General features: G+C 36.5%; 5 protein-coding genes and 1 long non-coding RNA gene across 10 annotated transcripts; 4 read left to right on the forward strand and 2 right to left on the reverse strand.

The window, feature by feature from the left end:
- Positions 1 to 2,882: 2,882 nt before the first annotated feature.
- Positions 2,883 to 7,770, forward strand: LOC102598977 (probable arabinosyltransferase ARAD1). Its single transcript, XM_006356239.2, has 8 exons — positions 2,883 to 3,321; positions 4,716 to 4,862; positions 5,059 to 5,123; positions 5,545 to 5,614; positions 6,000 to 6,218; positions 6,813 to 6,956; positions 7,044 to 7,179; positions 7,267 to 7,770. Exons 1-8 carry the CDS (start codon positions 2,944 to 2,946, stop codon positions 7,494 to 7,496), a joined length of 1,389 nt encoding a protein of 462 aa, XP_006356301.1. The 5' UTR covers positions 2,883 to 2,943; the 3' UTR covers positions 7,497 to 7,770.
- Positions 7,771 to 8,146: 376 nt separating this feature from the next.
- Positions 8,147 to 10,297, forward strand: LOC102599300 (psbP domain-containing protein 4, chloroplastic). Its single transcript, XM_006356240.2, has 5 exons — positions 8,147 to 8,785; positions 9,123 to 9,226; positions 9,369 to 9,480; positions 9,663 to 9,890; positions 9,976 to 10,297. Exons 1-5 carry the CDS (start codon positions 8,464 to 8,466, stop codon positions 10,038 to 10,040), a joined length of 831 nt encoding a protein of 276 aa, XP_006356302.1. The 5' UTR covers positions 8,147 to 8,463; the 3' UTR covers positions 10,041 to 10,297.
- Positions 8,677 to 9,891, reverse strand: LOC107062288 (uncharacterized). 2 transcript variants are annotated; one of them, XR_001474543.1, is made up of 5 exons: positions 9,806 to 9,891; positions 9,328 to 9,459; positions 9,137 to 9,248; positions 8,875 to 8,953; positions 8,677 to 8,767 (listed from the first exon to the last, which is right to left on the reverse strand). It is a non-coding gene; the product is annotated as an uncharacterized lncRNA (long non-coding RNA). The 2 variants fall into 2 exon arrangements; XR_001474542.1 differs by lacking the exons at positions 8,875 to 8,953; positions 9,806 to 9,891 and adding an exon at positions 9,606 to 9,674 and having other exon boundaries at positions 8,678 to 8,767.
- Positions 10,298 to 10,349: 52 nt separating the features above from the next.
- On the reverse strand, positions 10,350 to 12,064 carry LOC107062287 (pentatricopeptide repeat-containing protein At3g21470). Its single transcript, XM_015312775.1, has one exon. The coding sequence runs from the start codon at positions 11,957 to 11,959 to the stop codon at positions 10,373 to 10,375; it is 1,587 nt and encodes a 528-aa protein (XP_015168261.1). The 5' UTR covers positions 11,960 to 12,064; the 3' UTR covers positions 10,350 to 10,372.
- A 783-nt stretch (positions 12,065 to 12,847) lies between these two features.
- LOC102586635 (pentatricopeptide repeat-containing protein At2g29760, chloroplastic-like) lies at positions 12,848 to 17,780 on the forward strand. 4 transcript variants are annotated; one of them, XM_015312777.1, is made up of 3 exons: positions 12,848 to 15,002; positions 17,437 to 17,549; positions 17,637 to 17,780. In XM_015312777.1, exon 1 carries the CDS (start codon positions 12,860 to 12,862, stop codon positions 14,684 to 14,686), a length of 1,827 nt encoding a protein of 608 aa, XP_015168263.1. In that variant the 5' UTR covers positions 12,848 to 12,859; the 3' UTR covers positions 14,687 to 15,002; positions 17,437 to 17,549; positions 17,637 to 17,780. The 4 variants fall into 4 exon arrangements, with proteins under 4 accessions (XP_015168263.1, XP_015168264.1, XP_015168262.1 ...); XM_015312778.1 differs by having other exon boundaries at positions 17,640 to 17,780; XM_015312776.1 differs by having other exon boundaries at positions 17,703 to 17,780.
- Positions 17,781 to 18,775: 995 nt separating this feature from the next.
- On the forward strand, positions 18,776 to 24,226 carry LOC102599625 (bidirectional sugar transporter SWEET1-like). The gene is made up of 6 exons (XM_006356241.2): positions 18,776 to 20,161; positions 20,252 to 20,288; positions 20,420 to 20,515; positions 22,022 to 22,301; positions 23,532 to 23,651; positions 23,822 to 24,226. The coding sequence occupies exons 1-6, from the start codon at positions 20,119 to 20,121 to the stop codon at positions 23,984 to 23,986; spliced, it is 741 nt and encodes a 246-aa protein (XP_006356303.1). The 5' UTR covers positions 18,776 to 20,118; the 3' UTR covers positions 23,987 to 24,226.
- Positions 24,227 to 24,561: the final 335 nt, after the last annotated feature.

Here is a 24,561-nt window from a genome sequence, read left to right on the forward strand (position 1 = left end):
TTTTCTGCCGGACAGGTTTTACGAAAATGGGCATAACTTCTTCGTCCGAACTCCGAATGAGGTGAAACGAAGTGCGTTAGGTAGCTAACTCAAAGGGCTTTCCATGGATATATTATTGGCCACCCAAATAATTTGTTTTCTAGGATATATGACCCTCCAAAGTAGACCCTCGAAAAGGCTTCACTTGGAAATTTCGGATTTTGATACGGTTGCTCTAAAATTTGGGTTAGACCCATTTCCCACTCAATTTGACCCCCTAAACAAGAATATGAAGTCGGATTTTCGAAAAACGAAACGAATCTTTTTATAAGTAGCTAAACAAGTTTCAAGATGTCACGATCATTTCTTGACGTTTGACCTCAAATCTCTTTAAATTACACTTCAAAAGCCATTTCTCATCATTTCATTAAGTTCTCGACTCTAAACTCATATATGAGGCTCTAGTTTCACTCTATCATTTTCCGAGTCGTTACAACATCTTTCTCTTGTCCTACATCTTTAACATTCTCAATAACAACATTCTCCTCTTCAATCTCTTCATGATGCACATGAGGGTTCTCATTCACATGAGCATTCTCAACAGGAGCTCCATTCCCAGCAGGCGCTACTCTTCCACGGCCTCTACTTCTAGATCTTCATCTACCCCTGCCTCGACCGCGACCTCTGGCTGCAGATTCCTCAGCTGGAGCATTGACGGGAGCTACGGGCCTGACGCCGTTCTATCTAGTATTAACCATTTGCAGACAGAAGAGTGAAGGAGGTTAGATACCAATTTGAATCGCCACATACCATTTGGAATCAAGTCATAGCACGAAAGGAGACAAAAGAAAACATAAAGATTTCCTAAAGTCCTATAGCCTCTCGAAGAAAAGTAAAGGCGTCCCCGTATCATTCTGCAAGACTCTACTAGACTCGTTTTGGTACATCGAGATCCACGAACCTAGGCTCTGATACCAACTTTTTCACGACCAAGACCGTCGTGATTGGCACCCACACTAACTCTCTGGTGGGAGAACCACTACTACAACCCAAACCAAGCAACTAAACCAAAAACTAAGCATTTAAGCATACGAAACAAGTTAAATACTAAGGAAAGAAATAAAGTTCCCATAAACTCTAACAATAATAAACTAACAATGCGGAAGTAATGCCTAGAACTTGAAAGTCAATGTACCAAAACATTTAACAATGAACCATGTCTAAACAAGAAGGGATACAACCCCAACTAATGTACTAATAACTAATAAAACTGTCTAAGTCCGAAATGTGGACATAGACGAGAGGATGGCAGCCCGAAAGAATTGGCTCACCTTTGAATTCGAACGACGATCACTGATCTCCTAAGCGAGGTCTGTCAGTAGCCGCTTGAAGATGCCCTGTACTCAACAAAAATAAGAGCAAGTGCATTATCAGTACACAACCACAGTGTACACCTGGTACTCTGGTAGGATCACACGACTATCCCACTAAGTGCAACATACATAAGTCATCACAACAATATAATCACATGCATATAACGAACATATACAATATTATCAACATTTACTAACAACGAACAACTTCACATTTCTCAAGATGCACAATTATATCAAATCATTGATTCTCTCATGGAACCCAAATCCAAACAGTTAGCATATCGAAACGTGGTACCCGATCCAATGATTATGTCGGAACTTGGCAATCAATCCCATAATTATGCCAAAACGTGGCAACCGATCCATTTAACACACCACAATCACAAGTATATCCTCAAGATCATACAATTAAGTCATGATTTTATGGCAACCATCATTCATCTCTCTCATTCACAACAAGTGTGATCAATAATGCAACATTCATATACATACATATATCATAATGAAGCAAGAACAAACATACATCACACAATCATAAAAATCACAACCATCACATACCTCGAAACAAGCTTGAAACCCTAAGAAACTTGATCCTTCCCTTTCCGAATTCGTTCCGTTTGTCTTGGTCTACAAACAATCAATATAATACCGGGGAAATCAATAAACAATCACTAATTACCCGGATTACTAACAATTCCAACAGCCCTAGATCATACCCATGATCCGAAGTATCCAAAATAGGGTTGTTTCCATCATAAAATCTAGATCAAAACCCCTCCCCCACTCGATAATTACCCATTCTAGTACGTTCTACGGATCGAAAAATGGATTCGGGGAGTGAAAAACTTACCTTTAGCCTCAAGAATGATGGAAAACTGTTAGGAGTCGTCTGGGGTTCGTTCCTTAGCTCTAAAAATAAAAAAATGCAGAATAAAGTCGTTTAGGGGTTTATTTACGACTTTAAGTAGCGTCTGGCCTGCCAGAGCGACAAAATCCAGTGCTATAGCGGCTTGTACGAAACAGTGAGCTATTTTAATAATTCCAAAATTCCCATTTCACAACACACCTCTAACCCAAGACTCTCAGAAAATACCCTTTACGCTAAGATCGATTTCGGGAGTTCTACTCGCCCGAATTCAATTCTGTAAAGTCGTACGAATTCCTTAACGACTTATCTAGCCACTCATGTAACCAGAATTATAAATAAACCACTCGATTGTTACCAGATTTCCCTACACCTTAAAGACTCCAATTTCATCCAAATCTGGACAAGGTTGGGAAAATCCAAATACTATGAAAAAGTTTTTTCGACCCAAATTTTTTTTCCGTTGGCTTTTCTATAACGACGGAACCCGGTCGTTATAATTTTGAAGAAAAACTAATTTTTATATATATATAATATTCTAATTAATCATAGTTATTGATATTTTAAAACTTTAATTTAATAATAATTATTTTATATAATTATTTAAAACTACTAAAAGTAATATAAAATGCACTATCAATTTCCATTTCCATCTTCTTCTTCATTGGGTTTACACTTAACACTCACCTCACTGCTCTGTTCTGCTCAGCAGCAACAACAACAATGGCAAGCATACACAGCAGCAAGACCAGACCTTTCGCTTCACACCAGACTGTAACCCCATGCACTCGCACCCACCAGATCGGCGCTCTAGCTCTCGTCATCATCACTTTCTTCGTCACCAGAATCTTCGACCAGTCACTCAATTCCTCTTCCTTCTCAACCCCTACTTCTGGACAATACAGATCCAAGAACGACGTCGTACGGTTCTCCGATTCCGGTGGGTCCATCTTTTGGCCACAACGTGGGTATGGGACCCATCTTTCCCTGAAGATTTATGTGTATGATGAGAATGAAATTGATGGGTTAAAACACTTGTTGTATGGCCGTGATGGGAAGATTTCGCCTGATTCTTGCGTTAAAGGACAATGGGGTACTCAGGTAATTTCCCAAATTTTCCCGTATATGAGAAACTTGTTCAAGTTAAATTGACAGGAATTGGCGAATTGCTGTTAGTTTTTGCTCATATAAATAAATATTAGCTTGAATATTGTTCTGCCTATCAGATTGGATTTGGGAAATGTTAGATTTTTTTAGGATAATCAAGTATTTTAGTGTAATGTAGTAGAAGTTAATCATTATATGGTTGCGATTTTGGTTTTCAAGAACTTCGTTGAATTTGTGTTGGTAGACCAGATCAATATCAGCTCCACCCATTGATTTTTTGCAACTTCTAGCATATTGAGCTCGCTAACATCCACATATTAGTGAGAAAATGGCGAATCATCAAGGAAGTTATCATTTTGTTTTAATCATGTATTAGCTATCTTGGATGAAGATGCTTTAGAGTAGTTATGATTTTGAGGGCGTGATTTAAAATTAGTTGTAACAATGTAGATGTGGTTATCGAGAGCTAGTAGCAAAACTAGGTAGCGTGAAATAACTTTCAGTCTGAAGTCAGATCACTGATAAGACTAGTGCCTTGGGTGCAAGAGAATTTATCATAAGTTGTACATGAGTTGGAATGAAGAGCCTGCATGTTGCCTGCATATCGAAGTTCAGTTATTACATTATCAAACATATCAAAGTCCAATTGTTGTCAAACATTACTTTTTCCATGTCTAACAATGAGGGTTAATATCAAGAGTCAAAGTGGTGTGAGGTGGTTGTATAATTTGTAACTCTCTTCTTTTCGAATTTTAAGTCTTTGTTGCAAAGTAAGGGAGACTGAAAAAGGAGAAAATAGAAAAGGATCTTAAGGGAGCATATCTGTTTTCTTCATTTGCTTAAGAGACGTCTGAGGTTGATGCACCACTAAGTTGGTCTTATGTTGATGCACCACTAAGTTGAATATGTCTGGGAATCACTCAAGAAGACTAGCTCTCTATCTTTATTTGGAAATCAATAAAGAGGTTTCAATATTTTCTTATTTTTATTTATTTTTCTTTATTTCATTTCCTTAACTTCAAAAGTTCTAGTGACAAAGATGACTCATCGTATCAATAAATTTCTCCGTCTATGCAAGGTACTGCTAGAATTTACTCTCCACTTTTTCTTCAAACCATGGATAAATCTGAGTATTTTTATTTTGGCTCCTTTTTCTTGAGGGAAACATAAGTAAAAGCCTGCAAGTATTACATTGTTTCCACCCAATAATAGCATGAAAATTTTCACTCCTAGGCTTCTTGTTATAGACCCTTGTAGTCTGGCCCTTCCCCGGACCCCGCGCATAGCGGGAACTTAGTGCACCGGCATTCCCTTTTTAGGCTTCTTGTTATAGTTTTGAATTTAACTATTTAATGCTTCTATATCTTGTTCTTTTGACGTGCCTGTAGGTTAAGATACATAGGATGCTTTTGCAGTCAAGGTTCCGGACCAGAAAGAAAGAAGAGGCGGACCTTTTCTTTGTGCCTGCTTATCCTAAGTGTGTTCGAGTGATGGGCGGACTGAATGACAAAGAGATTAATCAGACCTATGTGAAGGTAGTAAAATTCAGGACCTTAAAATTACATTTGAGCTGTCAAAAAACTTTCTAAGTTCTATTTATTGCTATAGTTGAATAATTGAGATATTTTGCTTGGCTTTAGAGCTTCAATTGAAATGTCACTGTATCCATTTCCTCTCATATACGTTTTCCTTATGTATGGTCTTCTCTCTCTCGAAACCTTTTGCTTGCAGGTCCTAAGTCAAATGCCATATTTCAGGTTATCCGGTGGCCGCAACCACATATTTGTCTTCCCAAGGTATAAGTTGTCATATGGAGATATTTTAAACTCATGGATAGGAAAGATGACCCAATGACGTATGGAATTTGTAAGAGCTGGCAAATGAATATGACAGGCATAGCTAAGTTCTGCATGGGCTTAGATGTAGATATAAAGCCACAACCTCAAAGTTGCAATCCGATAAAAATATCGCCTAATGGTAGTTGTGCTGCATTTGTCATAACTGCCATTTGAATAAGGCAGGAATAACTACCTTATGAACTGGGATGTAGATGTGAAGCACAACTTCAATATTGTAATCAGATAAAATATTGATCATCCATTGTTACCTGTGCTAAATGCTGTTGCAAATAGACATGCAACTAAATTTCTCTTGGTAGCATTTTCAATTGAAAGAATTACACTTTTTCTAATACGTGTTACTTTTGCTGAACTGCAGTGGTGCTGGAGCTCATTTATTTAAATCGTGGGTGACATACTTGAATCGGTCTATAATACTTACCCCTGAGGTAAGGTCTTACAAACTGTTAGTCTATAGTCCTTACCCCTCATATGCAGTCGTAGAAAATGTCTCATGGATTGCTGTGCTGTCATTCACTATGCAGTGATCAATTTTCTTTCTGTCTCTCATGGAATCTCAACTCGCTCTCACTGTCTGTATGTTGTTTCCATGGTTGGTTCATCGTGACAATTTAATATATCATGCACAGAACCTGCCTAAAGAAAATATTTTATAATCTTTCTGTCTAGAGATATGATGCTATTAGCAGGTTCATCAAGTTATTCTCTATGTTTGTTGTCTTAACATGCTTGCATCGATCATGCCTGTTATCTTCAATAAGTTAATTCTCATTCAGTCTTCCATGTTGAGGAATATCATTGCATCTAATGCAGGGGGATCGCACAGATAAAAGAGATACTAGCGCCTTTAATACATGGAAAGATATTATCATACCTGGAAACATTGATGATGGGATGACTACTCATGGCTCTAGGATAGTTGAGCCTTTGCCTTTGTCAAAGAGGAAACATTTAGCGAACTATTTAGGTCGAGCACAAGGAAAGGTGGGTCGCCTTCGGTTGATAGAACTCTCGAAGCAGTACCCAGACAAGGTAAGCTTCTTCTCGTCTCCATTGATGCATGTAGCTTCACATCTTGGTTGAGAATGATGGCTTCACTGGCAAAAAGTGTTTTATGCAATGTCTAGTATAAGAATCATCATTTTACTGTATGTGATGTCCTGTTTAAGTTCTTCCAGTTTCTCACATCTCCCTTAACTGGTCCCAGCCAATACATCTCACCAGTGTATCTTCAGTTGAAATGGGTTGTTGAATTAATTGTATGGTGAATATCTCTGAAGTAGTTTTCTCCAATGGGAAGATTTTCTGTACCTCCCAAAAGATATAATCATTCACAAAAATCCTGAACCCTCCTATTTTTCTCAAATCTGTGTCAAATTTCATCTTCCACTGCTACTGCCTTAGGTTAGTGATAACAACCTTTGTCCTATATGTTGATAACATAAGCGTCGCTAAGTTGTCAAGCAGTATTCTGTCGATTCATTACCAGGTACATGGATTTCTCAGTTTATCTGCATGTGTGAGAATCCTTTAGTTCTCCAAAACCACTGATTATATTTGCTTCCAGCTGAGTTCCATATAATGTCTTTTTTGTCCAAAAGATGGTCTTTTTGATTCTATCAACAGTTGGAATGTCCAGAATTGAAATTCAGTGGTCCTGACAAGCTAGGAAGGAAGGAATATTTTGAACATCTCCGCAATGCCAAGTTCTGCCTGGCTCCACGTGGTGAATCATCATGGACGCTTCGCTTTTATGAGTCCTTCTTTGTGGTTAGTCTCTCATATCTTGTGTGTATGACTAAATTTTGTCAAATTGCACTTTCCTAAGCTGCTTTATGTTATTGTTGTGTTAAACAGGAATGTGTTCCAGTAATCCTATCGGACCAAGCAGAATTACCATTTCAGAATGTGATAGACTATTCTCAGATATCAATCAAATGGCCATCCACTCATATAGGAACTGAACTATTGGACTACCTAGAATCAATACCAGGTCAGCACACTGCCTATTATTGTTCTTGCGTCTTGCGTTAAAGTTAGTAGCAAATAGATTCATGACACAACTTTCTTTCATTCTCAGATAAAGACATCGATGAAATGATAGCTAGGGGTCAAAAGATCAGGTGCTTGTTCGCTTATACACCCGAGTCTGATTCCTGCTCTGCATTTAATGCAATTATGTGGGAACTGCAGAGAAAAGTAAGGCAATTCCACCAGTCATCAGAAACTTTCTGGCTCCATAATAGAACTATAGTCAACAGAAATTTGGTGGAATTCAGCAAGTGGAAACCACCCATGCCTCTGCCTTGAACACGTTTTTCACGACTTGTAGATCAATTGTGCTTTTGTTATAGTCGCATCTGTAATTGTTCCAGAGCTATAAAGAAAATCTCACTAACTATTCTTATTATTTGTTCACCCTGATAAAAGAAATTTGCACATTCTTTTTTTCGTGTTTTCTCCTGATGTATAGGTTGTCATTTGTCAAAGGAATTGTGGTTCCTTAGGCTATTCTGAAGACTATAATGTTAAGCTCCTCTGTTTACTAGTTTTTGATATGTATCTTCATATGATTATTGTGTTTCGTCCACTGCACTATTTTGGCTTCTTTTATTAGTTTTTATAGTTTCTTCATTATTTTCTTCTTTATACTTGGAATTGGCTTGCGTACACTAACCTCTGTAGACCCCATTTGTGAGATTTCATTAGATATGTTGTTTAATATATATAAATTTATTCGATTCTATTCAGTGTTACTTTTGGTTTCCTTCACAAAATATAAAAACTTGTCTTAATTATTTGGTACTGTTAAGTCATCTATTTATATTGATACCTATGACTATATTTAAATAAATCTCATAATTTGATAAGATGCGGTTTCCAAAATACGACATTTTTCACCAAAATTTGCAGAATTGTAATAACCACAAAAATATGGTTTTTATTGGTGAGCCGCAAGTGACAAGTGAATAAGTGATAACATGTAAAGCCAGAACTTTCAAGAACTTTATTCGATGAAGCAAAAACCAAATCTTTAAATCAGTGCCACCACAACCACAAAAAATCTCAAGACATTCCAAACTCTGTGGACCTCAGCTTTTGCAAGGTGTAAACCCAATCAAAAGCTCTTTTCAGTTTAGGAGGAAGAATTCATATTATAAGTTTAAAGGACAACCCAACAACATAATCAAAGAGGCTTTAATCTGATAACTGAAGGTCCCCATATTGCATAGTTTTTTTTGGTCACAAACCACATTTCTTTCTCGGTTGGGAGGAAATGGGGACATTTGTATACAGCAGTAGCTGCCTTTCTTGGAAAAATCTGTGCAGACAGATGAATCCCTCTCACCATGTGGTTCCGCGTGGTGTTCCAGAAAAAGGGTGTCCAAGAATTAAAGCTGCTGCTTGTTCTAAAGAAGATGCTCGTATGAACCGGGATTGTGAGATATCTGCAGGCTCATTGAATAGGAGATCAGCTATTATATCTGGTGCTTCTTTGATTTCATCAGTACTGCTTTTTCCTGGAGAGGGATCTGCTGTAATTAAACAAGGTCTCCTAGCAGGGAGAGTTCCTGGACTGTCTGAACCAGATGAGGAAGGTTAGTCTCATATATAACACTGCAATAAGCTTATCGATATTTTCATGAGTGATGTTGAAAAACTTGGACAATTAGTAGACTCTTCTTACTAAGTCAATTGGTATTGTTCATAGCTTTGGATTGCAACAAAAGATTGTCTCTAAGCTGGAAAATGCATGTTGACACAGACTACATCCACATAATGAAAGAACACTTGTTCAACGTGTAATCTTATCAAAAACACATAAATCCAGCAATACTTCCTTACATTATTGGAATTCTTAGTGTCTTTTTCGTTTGTACTTTTTCATTTTCCAAGTAAACGTTCATCTTAACAAGGACAAAATTGCTCAGGCAGGTTGGAGGACATACCGAAGACCGGATGACAAGTCAGGTGGACATGGTGTTGGATGGAGTCCTATGATTCCTTATACTTTTTCCGTGCCTGATAAATGGGAAGAGGTAGGAATCCATTTATTCACAACTGTACATATTTCAGTAGACAATGTTAGAGAAATTACCTTTAAGCTTGATATTAATCAACTTTGCATGATTGGACATACCTTAATCAGGTCCACTTTTGATGTTTTCACCTGTTGAACAGGTCCCTGTGTCAATTGCTGATCTAGGTGGTACAGAGATCGACTTGAGATTCGCAAATCCCAAAGAAGGGAGAGTCATTGTAATTGTTGCTCCTGTAAAAAGATTTTCAGATGGTGAGCATCTCATGTTTTTTCTTCCTTCTATTCTAGTAATGACGCTAAGAACTAAAACAAAAAATGATCTTAGATGAACATATGGATGAACATGTAAAACATACTAACAAATAAATATAATCAACTCAATTTGTCTCTAATGGATTCAATCTTGGTGGTATTCTACTCAAAATATAATGTAGAAATTGGTGAAGAAGCTACCATAGAACAAATTGGACCTCCAGATAAAGTGATTAGCGCATTTGGGCCTGAAGTCATTGGAGAGAATGTTGAAGGTAAAGTCTTAAGATCTGAAGTAGCAGAGCATGAGGGAAGAACATATTACCAGTTTGAATTAGAGCCACCACATGTAATGATCACAGCAACAGCTGCTGGAAATCGCCTATACTTGTTCAATGTTACTGGAAATGGTAAGAACCAAATCAACACTTTCTATCTTCAGAATATCTGCTATTATAAATTGTTCAAATCCTACAACTCGCTGTGATTTCACAGGTCTTCAATGGAAAAGGTATTACAAAGATTTGAGAAAGATCGCTGAGTCTTTCAGGGTTGTGTAATTTACACATCTACCCCATGCGTGATAGCACCTTAGCAGAGGTGGAATGCACAAGGAAGAAGAGTCGGTCACTATAATCACAATTATTTATAAGAATGCCACATCACCTCTAGTAGTATATACAGTTAAGTATGTGAGAGGAGAATTTCCTCTAGAATGAGTTTTGTAACAAATTTTAGCTACCTATGATTATTGTAAACTGTTTACGTTACCAATATTACAAGTCTTCAGAAGGCACCTCTTCTGGATTGATCGCGACATCAGGCATTGATAGCTCTGTTTGATTGTCAGTACAATCACCTCAACATTGTTTTAGTATCATGTTTTAGAAGTTTATGCTGTCAATACTTGCATAAAACTAGTCTCTGGTCCATCGAGCATGACCACGCTACACCCTGGTGTCTTCTGAGACCCTTTATTTGACAAGGCAAACCTCATCCTTTCAGCTTTCTCCCACCTTTCAGCAGCAGCATATATATTTGAAAAAATCACATAATGTGCATCATCACCGGAATCACTAATGTAGTTCAATTTTCTGACCTCTTTCAGCACATTTTCCACCACATCTGTGTCCGAGTGAACCCGACATGCTCCAAGCAGAGCCCCTAAAACTGTGTCATTTGGTGTGACAGGCATCCCTTTTATCAAGTCACAAGCCTCCTCTAATCTTCCAGCCCTTCCCAAAAGGTCTACAAGACAACCATAATGCTTGATGCTCGCTGTCAATGCATATTTCTCCATCCTGGAGAAGATCTCTAAACCTTCCTCCACAAATCCACCATGGGCACAAGCCGATAGCACTGAGAGAAATGTTATATCATTAGGTTTCACTCCTGAACTAGCCATTCTCTCAAAAAAATTAATTGCCTCCACACAGTGGCCATGGTTAGCAAAACCAGATATTAGTGAGTTCCAAGCAGCATCATTCTTAACCAACATTCCTTCAAAAATCAATCTGGCGTTACTTAAATCCCCACATTTTGCATACATGTCAACCAACCCATTAAGAACATATTCATTCAATTCAATCCCTTTCCGAATTATCATTTCATGTATATCCTTGCCAACATCCAGTAAAGCCAACTGGGCACAAGCCGATAAAACACTAACTACAGTAACCTCATCTGGTTCAAGACCCTCATCTTGCATTTTTGTAAATGCTTCCAAGGCTTCTTCACACAACCCATTTTGTGTATAACCACATATCAATGAATTCCAATTCACCAAGTTCTTCATACTCATCCTATCAAATATGGCCTCGGCACTCTTAACATCACCCTTCTTAAAATAACCAGAAACCATCGACGACCAGACATAAAAATTCCTTGTTGGCATAATCTCAAACAATTCCCTTGCAGCATCCATATCCCCATTACTAGTATACCCATCAACCATCACACTCCATGTAACAACATTCCTCAACTCATCTGGTACCCGGTCAAAAAAACTCCTAGCCATCACCATATCTCCATTCCTCGCATACCCATCAATCATTTCATTCCAAGTCACAATTGTCTTCTCAGACATATTCTCAAACAATAAAAAAGCAGTCTTTATATCACCATTCTTTATACATCCTCCTATCATAGCATTCCATGTAATCACATTTCTTTCAGGCATATAATCAAACACTTTCCGGGCACTCCGAATTTCACCACATTTACCATACATATCCAATAACGCAGTCCCCACCATTACATTACAATCAAATCCTGATTTCACAGATTCAGCATGTAAGGCTTTGCCAAGGCTAAGCATTGAAAGTGAAGCACATGCCTTTAGCACCAAAGGAACAACACCCATTATAAAACTTCCATTGATACGATTATGTTTATATGTTAAAAGGGCTTCTTTGAATTTTCCTTGAGATATGCAGTTCTTTATACTGTAAGACCAATTCTTTAATGGGTTTGTGATCATTTCTGAGTTCTTCAGAAGCAAGGACAAAGTTTCTTGCTTTCACTGCCATTAACTGACTCGCAAAATATGTCTCTTTTGTGTTTTAGTCCTTACATTTTCTGATAACTATATTTATGGTCCTTATGTATTTCAAATTACTCTATGAAATTACCTAAATAGAGTGACAAAGATATGGATTACATATTATGATTAATTCTACTAATTTGGAATCAAGACATAATCAATTAGTTGTTTTGTACGAAATGTGCATTAGGTAAATCCCTTATTGTGTAATAGATTTCCTCTGCCCTCCCTTTGTTTGAGTAGTCTATGGTGAACACTTCGTGTGCACCCATTGTGTAATAGATTGCCTTTGCCCATGTCTTCGCGTGAGTATTCTATGCACATTGGATAAACTCCATACGTAATAACTTGCAAATCACATATGAGATGTAAACCACACTAAGCAAGTCCTATGCAACATACTCTATTTAGAAGACATTAATGGGAATTGATCCCGGTGGATGGTCACCCTCCAAATCAATTGAGTCATTCTGAAGGAATGTTTTAACAATACTTCTATCAAGTAAACGAATAAAATTTTCAAACCTTTCAGAGACTATCAATGCAAAAAATTCACATAATACAAGAAGTTCAATTAATGATTTGAAAAAAGGTGTCAATGTTAATGAAAGCCTAATGAAAGTTAAAATTTAAATATATTATAAGTGCGATTAGATAAAAATTATAATTCAAAATTAAGCATAACAATAATAAGAGGTCCTAAATACAGATCTTTAAAAAGTAAGGTCCTAAAAAGCAATTTCCTTAATTTCCAAGAACTCACCTTCCCTGTTGTTGGCACTCTATTAACTATATTACCTGTATTAAGCCTTTGAACTTTCCAAAACTCGCACAAAAATGGAGCAAAAATTGCTCAAATTTTTACAGAAATCCAAAACTAGCAAACAGTTGAAAGAGACCCATCTTCAGATTATTGTCAATGGCCTCATGAATAACAACTTTATAGTGCCAAAGCTCATAACTTTTTCCTCAAACTTCATTTCACTTGATTATGGACTTCATGTCTTTGAAAACTTACAAAATCCAACTCTTATTTCCTACAATACTTTGATTCAATGCTTCATTGGTAAGACATTGAAATATGCATTATATACTTATAACCATATGAGGGTATCGAATATTACACCTAATAGTTTCACATTTACGTTTCTCTTGAGGTGTTTTGAGTCTTTTGATGCTTTACAAGCTGGAGAAGTAGTTCATAGTCAGATTGCGAAGATGGGTTTCGAGTCGAGTGTGTTTGCTAAGAATACCCTTATGGATTTTTATGCTAAATGTGGTGGGAATTTGGGTTCTGCTCGTAAGGTGTTTGATGAAATGTCTGATAGAGATGTTGTTTCATGGAATACGATGATTGGTGCTTATATGATTCATGGTAATCAAGAATATGCGCTTTGTTTGTTTGAGGCTATGCCGGAGAGGAATCTGATTTCGTGGAATTCGGTTATTGCTGGGCTATTGAAGGTTGGGAACATGGAGATGGCTCGTTCTGTTTTTAATCGTATGCCGGAGAAGAATGATGTTTCTTGGAATACAATGATTTCTGGATATGTAAAGTTGGGTGACGTAGAGACTGCTAGAGCTATTTTTGATGAGATGCCGGAGAAAAGTATAATCTCTTGGACTGCAATGGTGTCAGGATATGCCACAAGTGGTGATGTGCAATCAGCAAGAAAGATGTTTGATCGAATACCAGAAAAAAATGTTGTTTCATGGAATGCCATGATTGCTGGATATGTAAATAACCACATGTTTGATGAAGCTCTGTCAGTGTTTCAGCATATGTTGATTGATGGGAACTGCAAACCCAACCAGACTACTTTGATTAGTGTACTCTCAGCGTGTTCACATTTGGGGTCTCATGAGCATGGAAAATGGATTGATTCTTTTATAAGAAAGAACAAATTTGACTTATCAGTTCCGCTAGGAAATGCTTTAATCGACACATTTGCAAAATGTGGAGATATGGAAAATGCAAAAGCAGTTTTCTTAAGGATGGCCCAAAGATGTATAATTACTTGGACTACAATGATTTCAGGATTAGCAGCGAATGGACATTGCAGAGACGCCCTAGAACTCTATGAAAAAATGTGCTTGGAAGGAGTAGAGCCGGATGATGTTGTATTTATTGCTGTTCTTTCAGCTTGCACTCATAGAGGGCTGCTGGAAGAAGGGAAAAGGGTATTTTACCAGATGGTGAATAAATTTGGCATTAAACCACGGATTGAGCATTATGGATGCATGGTTGATCTTCTTGGCCGAGCTGGAAAGTTTGAAGAAGCACTGAGTTTCATTAAGAGCATGCATTTGGAACCTAACGTGGTCATTTGGGCCACATTGCTTTCTGCTTGTAAAACTTATAGAAACGGGGATTTGTTAGAATCCTTAACCAGGAGGATCCTGGAGCAAGAGCCTAACAACCCAAGTTATTTAACATTGATAATGAATCTAAGCTCTTCTGTTGGGCGGTGGCAAGATACCTTGAACTTTCGTATAGCTACTAGAGACCAGGGAATAGTAAAAATTCCTGGTTGTAGCTCAATCCAAATAGGAAATAATGTCCATGAGTTCTTAGCTAAAGATACAAAGCACCCACAGAGGAAGGAAATCTATAGAGTTTTAGGGTGTTTAAATGGACACTTAAAATCATGTGAGGTCGAATGAATTTTATTGGCCATGGCTTCTAAAAGAATCTATAGATAGAAAGATTTTGTAATGTCCATTGCTCAAAGGCTACTTTCTTGAATACGCATTATTCTGACATGGGTGAAATCTTACATCAAATGTAACTTGAAGTTGCATGATCACAGTGGATGCCTGGATGGACTACTGATCTGAATTAAGTACTCTCGTGAAATGAAATATGATAATTCTCAAAGTACGGCTGCAGGGAGAGGAATCAACTCGGAGAAACTGTGATGTCCAATCACAAGAGTAAATTATTGCATTGAAAATTTTGGGCAAGATGAGATCCATGAAGGTATTATTTCTCAGGTCGTGGAATAATTGCTATTTTCAGAACAAATAAAGGGACAGAATCCTGGATTAACTTAAGTTGAAGCTAATCCTGTTTTTGGGCTTTGGAGAATTATGTGGTCTTAATGCAAAAAGTAACCACCTTAAGGAGAATTTTTTTTTTTGTGGAAAACTTGTATGTGCTTAGCAGAAATCTAATATTCCTTTTGTAGAATATACTTACATTTTCCAACAATTTAATAATTAGTTCCCGAAGGACATCTTCACTAAAAGATACGATATGTTGGAGTCAAATGTATCTGAAACATTGTTCTTTCTACTCCAACCATTTTAATACATGTACTTGTACAATCTTTTGTCCAAGTATATTTCTTAGCTCGTTGAATCTTCTATTTCTGCTCCAAACCCATTTTATACCTGTTGAGTCCTTCCCTTTCTGCATCATTCCCGCTCTTTAACTTGTTGAGCTCACTTTTTCTTTCCAGGCACACCCTAACTTGTTGAGTCTTCTCTATATGCTCCACGTCCACGCTTTAGCCCGTTGAGCTACTCTGAACTTCTGAAAGATCTGGGTCTGTCAGAAAAAATAGTCTTCAAGCAGAGGCGGAGTCAGGATTTTTATTAAAAGGGAGTTCAAAATCTGAAGAAATAAACAGACGAACTAGTTGAAGGGGGGTTCGACATCTATTATATATATATAAAAAGTAATTTTAACCATGTATAAATAGTATACTTTTTCGCCAAAGGGGGTTCGGATGAACCTCTTACCATAAGTTGGCTCCGCCCTTGTCTTCTAGTCCTCAAAACTGGTCACAGGTGTGGAGGATGTCAGCTTATACTTTAAAGGAGTTCATAATGGTCCTATTTCACTTATTGCCTCATTTTGAATTGGATGCTCATATTCTTTCGTAACGTACTTTAAACTGAACGAAAGATAATATCAAAAAGAGATTATATTGGAGCATATAAGCAAAGGGTTGAATCAGCAGTGTTGTAAAAAGCGCGCTTAAAGCGAGAAGCGAGGCGAGGCGAGGCCCCTGCGCTTTTATTTCGTGAAGCGAGGCGACATAGAAAAGGCGCTCGCTTCTACTGTAGAAGCGAGAAGCGCAAAAAAAGCAAAAGCGTAAAAAAGCGCGCTTAATTTGAAAAAAGCGCTAATTAGGGTTTCTTTTTTTAAAAATTGTTAAGTTTTTTTTTTTTTAAATTTCTGTAAATCCTTATGCGACTTAATATACCTCTTTCGCGACTTCAAATTTCTTTTTTGGACTGCTGTGAGACTAAGAAGTTGCGACTGCTGCTGTAGTTCTCTTCTTCTTCTCTTCTTCCTGCCACTATTGCAACTGTTCTGCGACTTTTTTTTCTATTTTTGGTTGCTGCCAGGCTGCCACTACTGTTAGTTCTCTTCTTTTTCTTCTTCTTCTCTTCTTCTCTGTGAGGCTGCTGCGACTGATCTGTGACTGTTTTTTTTTTTTTGGTTGCTGCTGGGTGTTTTCTATATTTTTATTGCTGCATTTTTTTTTTCCAATTTCTGTTTGCTGCTCTGTTTTTCAATCTCTATTACTGACCGGGTTTTTTTTCAATTAATATTACTGCTCTGTTTTTTCCAATTCTTTTGCTGCTCTTGTTTTTCTTTTTTATTTCTATACAGTGACTGTGTGATTCAGTGATGTGTGTATTATTGACTATCTATTTACTTTTGTGATTTAATTATGTTTTTGATTTTTTGCTTTATATGTTATGACTTACGAGTATTATTGACTATCTATTTACTTTTAATCTAAAGAATATATTACCTCTATTCAGTATTTTTTTTTTTTTTTATACTAAATATCGCTTTCTTAAAAAAAGCGCGCAGCTTCGCTTCTCGCTTCTGTGAAGCGAGCCCTCGTCGCTTTTTTCCGCTTCTCGCTTCTCAAAACACTGGTTGAACTTGAAACAAAGGGACCCTTACTCAAATAGCTGGCTGGATTTCCTCTTTACTTTTCCTAGTGTATATACGTAGATTATACTCTAGTAGTCTGGTTATACACGACTACACTCAAAATATACATGGATTATACATATAGTATACATCCGCTGGTTATTTTTAATTGAAGTGGTTTGGTGGTGGCTATTTAGGTTAATTCTTCAAAAAAAAAAAGGGGAGTGGTTGGTTGATCAGAAAGTTGAGACAGATCTACAGGATGGGAGGATGGTGGGTTGGTCGGGAAGGTGTTGAAGGATGGCCAAATTTGCACCAAATCTAGAGTTTAGCGGATGGATCGACTGCAAGATTCTCATTTTTTTATTTGTTTTTGCCAAGACAACACAATTACTGTTACTACATCAATAGTTTCATTTTAAGATACCTTTTTCTTACTACTCTTCATGTTGCTTTTCTACAGTACCAATAGTTACTTGATCAATATACTGATACTACCGTCATTTTACTTATTCAGATAATGTGGACATGTACAAGATTCCTTCCGAGAAGTTAAGCACAAAGTTGAGAAGTGTTCTGTTTGGATGTCCTCATTTGGATTGGTGCTCTGTTAATATTCACTTCTTGATGGTTTGTTTTCCATATTGATATGCTTTGCTTTTGAAGATGCTGTCTTTTTTCTCCTGTGAATCCAATCCATTTCCACATATCAAACAGCAGTTTTTGTGTGCAAATGCTGTCTCTTTTGCTCGCTGTGTCTCCAACTTTCTGTTGAAAATGTAGTGCTGAAAATGGAAGCTGGTTGGAAGAGAATCTGATGCCGACACTAGTATATGGAAGTTGAAGTACTTTCACTGGCTAGTATGCTGTTCACCAAGGTAATAGTAAGTCACAAATGTTTTTAGCTTTAAAGTCATCTGGTTTTGACTCTGCAAGTGCATTATAAACTACCAAACTGTGATGCCTGGGAATATTCTTCATCATGTGAAGCCTGATACTTACGTCAGTGGTGCACTGCTATAGTTACGGGCGAATGTAGGTTGCAACTTTTTTTCTCCAGACAATTAATATTCCTGGTCAGTCAAATTGATTAAGAAGTTATAATTTAACTTTTTCCTCTTCTGTAAAAGTACTCATCCACTCCCTAGGACTTCCTAAATAATTACAATAAAATTGAGAAGACTAAAGAGACAAAAGTAAAAGAGAGGATAGTGGTGGAAAAGAGAGAATGAATCCTTCTCTTTCATTAACTGAAAAATAAAAGAAAATTGTTAATATAGGTTCCATTAGTGGGCATCTTTTTATTCTTAGTTCATCTTAATGTGGATGCCTTTTGGTCATTATGAAGAAACTTTATTAAATAGTTTTCTGTATTTATGCTTTTGCTGAGAATAAATATCACCCTCCAATAAATCTCATTTCTTTATACTTTTTACATGTTCTCTGAATCCAAAGATGTTGAAGAAGCAAAAAAGAGGTGATAGCGATTATGCAAGTATGTTTAAATGTCAATCACTTTTTTCACCTAAATCGGAAAAAACGTTAGTGATTATAAATCTGTAGTTATTAAAGTAAGAAAATTGGGTTGCAACTCATGGGTGTCTGATTTTTTTTTTGTCAAACTCATGGCATGTGAGAATATTTTGTAACAATATATCATAAGTATCGTGAAAAATAGTTATTCAACGATGACAAAACTTATATATCTCATTATTCTATGATTCTTTTAAAATTTGAGATTAGCATCCAAGGGTGTGACCTAGTGGTCAATGAAGTGGGTTGAGCACCATGAGGTCTCAGGTTCAATTCCCAGCAGAGACAAAACACTAGGTGATTTCTTCCCATTTGTTCTAGTCTTGGTGGATAGAGTTGCCTGGTACCTGTTGCTGGGGGAGCTGACAGGTACCCTGTGGAATCAATTGAGGACCTCACGGTTATAAAAAAAATTTAAAAACTATTTCACCCAGTTGTAAAAAAATCAGTTAATTTTCTGATGCTTATTATTGTAATACGTGATGCACCTATGTTTCACCCTTTACGATCCTTTCTATTCATGGACAACAAAATTTAGAAATAACTTGAGTAAATCTTGGGTGGACTGAGCCCCTGTTGAAGTTAACTATCTTGGTCTTCATTCCCTTGGCTTGGGTTTCACTCAAAGTTGAAGTTGGACTCACGTACTTTGGAATGACTTGTAAAAGTAAACATATATAAAACTCATGATTAGAGTTTGAGTTGCTTGAGTTCATGATGGATTAAGAATATGGGTGAATTATATGTAGATCATGAGTTAAGGCTTGACTCATGGTATAAGATTCCGAGTATTTTGAATTTGCATGCAAGATTTGAGGAGTTTATGACCCCCACCTTCTCTACCTCCCAAGGTAGGGGTAAGGTCTGCTTACACTCTACCCTTCTCAGACCCCACTCGTGGGATTACACTGGGTATGTTGTTGAATTAGTGTAGTTTATGAATCCTAACAGATATGGGTATTAAGGATTCTACAATAGTTGGTTGATAGCTATAGATGAGTTTCGTTACAGATTTACAGTCACATAGGATTTGAACCAATAAACTGGTAGCAGGTATTGTGAATCCTATGGTATACATACTAGATAAACTTTTTGAGTTTTATTGGTTGTTAATCCTTAGATATGTATTGTCTCCATAATTTGATGAAGGAGTTGAGATCGAGTAAATTGGATGACATAAAATAAGTGATAACCTAACATATAGGACTAGCTTTCATTAAAATTGCATTTTCGACATAATCATAAGCTTAAGAAAAGGTTGAGAATTTCAAGTATCCTTGCTTAGGACAAATGCTTGAGTATAAATGAAATGATAACCATGTTTGAGTATATTACTTTATGCTGTTTCAAAATATGCTGGCTATGAGTGTGTTTCAACAAATTAAGAGTACGATTTAATATCAAGCTAGTATATGCTTTACTTAACTGGATAGTATGGATTAATAACAACTTTGAGTGAAAAACGTGGTAGGAATATATGTGCATAAGAACCAAATTCCTGTCCTACTGCTCAATGAACAAACAAAAGCCAGTTATTCTTCAACAGTAAAAGGATCCTTTTTAGCTGTATATTAGACATACTCAAACAAAATTGCTGGCCTGCACCATATGCTAACCTTCTCGGGGACATTTCCAGTTTTCTTGCTTGAAAAAAGAAATCTCTTCCATGAGAGACATCAAAGTTCTCCGCACTGCTTTTGGAATTTTAGGTTCATGCTTCTTAGTTCTTGTTCTCATTCCAAGTTTTCTGTGAATATTGGTTATTATAATTCTTTCTTGTTTTTTTCTTCCTGGAGTAGGAAATGTTTTTGGTGTATTACTCTTCATGTCGCCGATGTAAGCCTTCTTGAAATTTTTGTTATTTTGTTACGTTTGTACGTGTGCTCTTTTTGTCTTCTTTTTCGGCTTATTTTTCTCAACAAAACTAATAGAACACTTTAATGATCAGAGTTTGACACTACATACAGGATTACATTCAAAAGGATTATTAGCAAGAGATCAACAGAACAGTTCTCTAGCATACCTTATGTAATAGCTCTGCTCAATTGCTTGCTCTCAGTTTGGTATGTTTCTTCAGTTAGTAATCTTTCTCCTATTAATACTTAATTAAAGAGCCCGTTTGAGTTATCTGATAAACATCAAGTGCTGAAAAACACTTTTAGGTATTGAAATTGATTTTCCAAATAAGCATTGACATAGTTGAATAGAAGTGCTGAAACTGATAATAAACATTTGGCATGTTAAGTAAAAAGGTGCTGATAAGCACTTTTTCTATTAAAATGACTGCAATATCCTTAAAATTATTTACAAAATATATAAATTTGAAAGTACCTTTTTACAGTAAGAAGGATGAATGGTGGAAATAGAATAAAGAAATAATTAAAAGTTATGTTATTATACAAGTTATTTCTAAAACTACAAAAGATATCAAGGGTAAAATTGTAAAAGGTTTGTTTAAACCAAAAATTCTTATAAGTTGTAAAACCATAAGATAGGGCTGGACCAGATTATGAGTACTTCTTGCAGATCTTGGCTTATAAGCACTACTATTGATGTCATCAAATGCGTAGATAAGCCAATAAGTGTTTATGAGCAAGTTTGATAAGCTTAGCCAAACACCTTCAAAATATTTTTTTGTTGGAATGATTGAACATGATTAGGTCAGAGCCATTGCAGGGGAGCTTAATCTTCTGAAGTGGTAAAGTTACGTTGGGAAAAATAAATATCTAATTTTCGCCGCCTAAGCTATAGTTTAGGTTTTACAAGCATCATAGTGCAACCTTCATTGTTCTCTTTCCCCTTTAGCATCCTTGGTTCAAAGGAAAAAAAGAACAATTTTCTATTTTAATTAACTTATATGCTACTAATAAAAGGTTTTTTTTTTTGTCACTATTAAAATTAGGACATGAAAACAAAATCACATGGGTGTGTTTGGTATGAAAGGAAAATATTTTTCACGGAAATTATTTTCTGGTGTTTGATAAGTACTAAGCAGAAAATATTATTCCATGAGTTTTTATATATAATTTAAACAAACACTGTGAGGTCAGGGGTTAGTGCGCATGGGCGGTGAGGAGGGCTTGGGGGGATAGGTATGTGTAGCAAGGATGGGATGAAGGGGATGGGGTAGGGTAGTGAGAATGGGAAGGGTAAGGGTATCTGGGTTGGGGAGGATACATTTGGGGTGGAATGCCACTTAAGGAGCTTGTGTTACTGGAGAAACGTTTTGACCAACCAAACATGAGAAAATTAGGAAAATGTTTAGCTCCATAGGAAACACACCCATAGAGAAGTTGGGTGCAATCGAATGCAATATTTTTTTGACTCTGAAGTGATGGTTACAATCTGGTTAGAGAATTAGAAAAAAATTCTATAATAAATTTTAATTTTCTAACCTAGTAAAAATGGTAACAAACATGCTATCACATATTAACTACACTAATAGCGTAAATAACTTATAACTGTATGTGTATATAATTCAGGTCCAAACATAATACTGTCGTTGCCATTTCTTCTTAAAATAAATATTTAGTTTAACTTAGAAATTGGCTTTTGGTGAATGAAAACAGGTACAGTTTACCTTTTGTGTCACCAGACAACCTGCTGGTAACTATCGTCAATTCCATAGGCGCTGGCCTGGAGGCAACCTATGTGTTGATTTTCCTCATATTTGCCCCCAAGAAAGAGAAGGCCAAAATTTGTGGATACCTCTTTGTGGTCTTTTCCATCGTCTCATGCGTGGCCTTGATTTCCCTGTTGGCATTTCATGGCAATAAAAGGAAGCTGCTTTGCGGCTTTGCTTTTACAACTTCTTGTATTATGATGTATGGTTCTCCTCTCTCTGTAATGGTAAGTTATTTAGTCCTCCACTTATTTAGCAAAGTCACTAGCTGATTCAGTTTTTAGTATACTCAATAGGTACTAGAAGTAAGAATTTACGTTGTCATCCTTTGTGAAATATTTTTTTTAGAATTTTTTTCAATTCATTGTTTTCAATGTTGGCCCTCCCGTCTTATATAGTCCATGCTCCAGATGTCCCGTCTTGGGCGTGCAGAGGGTGTTGGAGTCCCACATCGGTGGGATAAGGAGTCCTTTGATCTCCTTATATGGTCTTGGGCAATCCTCCCCTCATGAGCTAGCTTTTGAGTTGAGTAAGGTCCAAGATCCATTTCTTGACATTGATATAGGTTGGTATATTTACTAGTGGATTCATTGTTACGGACAGGTTACAAAAGATGTGTCCATCTATAATCTGTTTTCTTGTTTGCTAATTTAGGCATTTTATTCACTTTTTGCTATACATTGACTTATCTATTAGATATATTGGTCAATCTGTCATAGTAAGAAAATCACTGGTTTTATTCACATGTTTTTCCAGTGGACGTTTTTCGGTTAAGATTAAAATATTTGAGTGTGAACACATCAAAATATTAAAATCTTTTCTCTCATATGAGCATGGGATATTTAAGATTGAGTGTTTTTAATTGTTTGACTAAAGACGTTCTAAAAGCCAGTGATAGTGGTAGTTGATATGGTGCCTAGTGGTGGTTGTATTTGGTAGAGGTGACCAGCAATGCTGATTGACTGGCTTGCAATGGTGTCTAGGAGGTGGAAGTTTTGATGTGGCGATTAGTGGTGGAAATGCTTGTGAGGTTGAGGCTAGTGATAGAGGCCGTTAGGGCTGTGGTGGGCAGTGTGGAGGCTGACAGTGGTTGTTATGTGGTAGTTAGAAAAATGCTAAAAGATCCCTTCACAGAAAACTTTAAGTAAACATTATCTTAACGATTTTGCACATAATCTGTCATTATGACAAATTCAGAGCAAATAAGTGATATACTGAGATTTGAATGATTCAGCTTTAGACATTCATAGAATGAAAACAAATATGTGGCCCAAATGATCACTGTGTCAAGACTGTGTTTCTCATCAATGGTACTCTCCTAACAACAAATCCTAATCTCATCCTTATAAATGTACTTTCGAATTCGACATTAGAGCTAAAATCAAGCTTGTATTAGCAGTAAAACAAAATCCTCTTTATGTTCTTTTATAACTCTATTCCTTTCTCTCCTTTTGTAGAGGCTGGTAATCAAATCTAAAAGCGTTGAGTACATGCCATTCTTCTTGTCACTAGCTGTTTTCATCTGCAGTATCTCATGGTTCATCTTCGCCCTGCTCGGAAAGGACCCTTTCATTTTGGTAAGAATAAGCTTTTATTTCAAGTATTCAGTAACTTTTACGTTTTGGTGACTAGAATTTTTGTAAGGTTTTCAGAAAATCATGATACTTAAGTCAGTACCAACCAAACAAAGGCATAAAAGATTGATTCAATAACAATGACAAATCTCAGTGAAGTGTTTGTCTTACAGGTACCAAATGTCATTGGAACTTTGTTAGGAGCAGTGCAGTTAATTTTATACGGAATTTATCGTGATAACAGAGGGGTAGTCAAGAAAGATGAAATGAACGAATCTATAGAGACGAGGACTGGAGAACTCCAAGACAAGAAGCTAGCTTACAACGAAGACGCGTGAGAATGGCAATCCAGAAACTGGTACTCCATTTGGATCAAAAGTTATGGTTGCTTGTTTTTCTACTGTAGAGGAACATATTCAACCACTTACCTTTATTTCTCAGTATGCTTTTTTATAAATTTAGTACAATATGGCCTTTCTAAAGGCAAATTTCTATGTTTTGATTCATTGTGTCTATATTGAATCCTAAATCAGCAGGCACTACCTGCTTTATAAATGTAGTACCATAACTTTTCAGAAGTATTCAAAGAACTTTTGCATAGGGCCTAAATTAGAAGTCCCAAGTATTCATGATTGCATTTTCATCCATAAAGAACTCTTTATTATAGGATTTTATTAATGGAGGTCCTTGCAATTTGCAACCTATCAGTCGGTTCGGTTTTGAAGTTTATCAATAATTGGTTATTGATTTATCAGTTATCGGTTTAACTGTTAAGATTTGACACAAAAAAAAGATCATTGAAATTCACTTAGAAATAAGGTGACAAACCAAATGAATCATGCACATGAGTTGACAGATTGCATCTTGTTCAAAAGCAAACACTGTCACATTATAGAATAACAGAGAGTTTGAG

Source organism: Solanum tuberosum, unplaced genomic scaffold (genome assembly GCF_000226075.1).
Source record: "Solanum tuberosum cultivar DM 1-3 516 R44 unplaced genomic scaffold, SolTub_3.0 scf00213, whole genome shotgun sequence".
NCBI classification, from domain to species: Eukaryota; Viridiplantae; Streptophyta; class Magnoliopsida; order Solanales; family Solanaceae; genus Solanum; species Solanum tuberosum.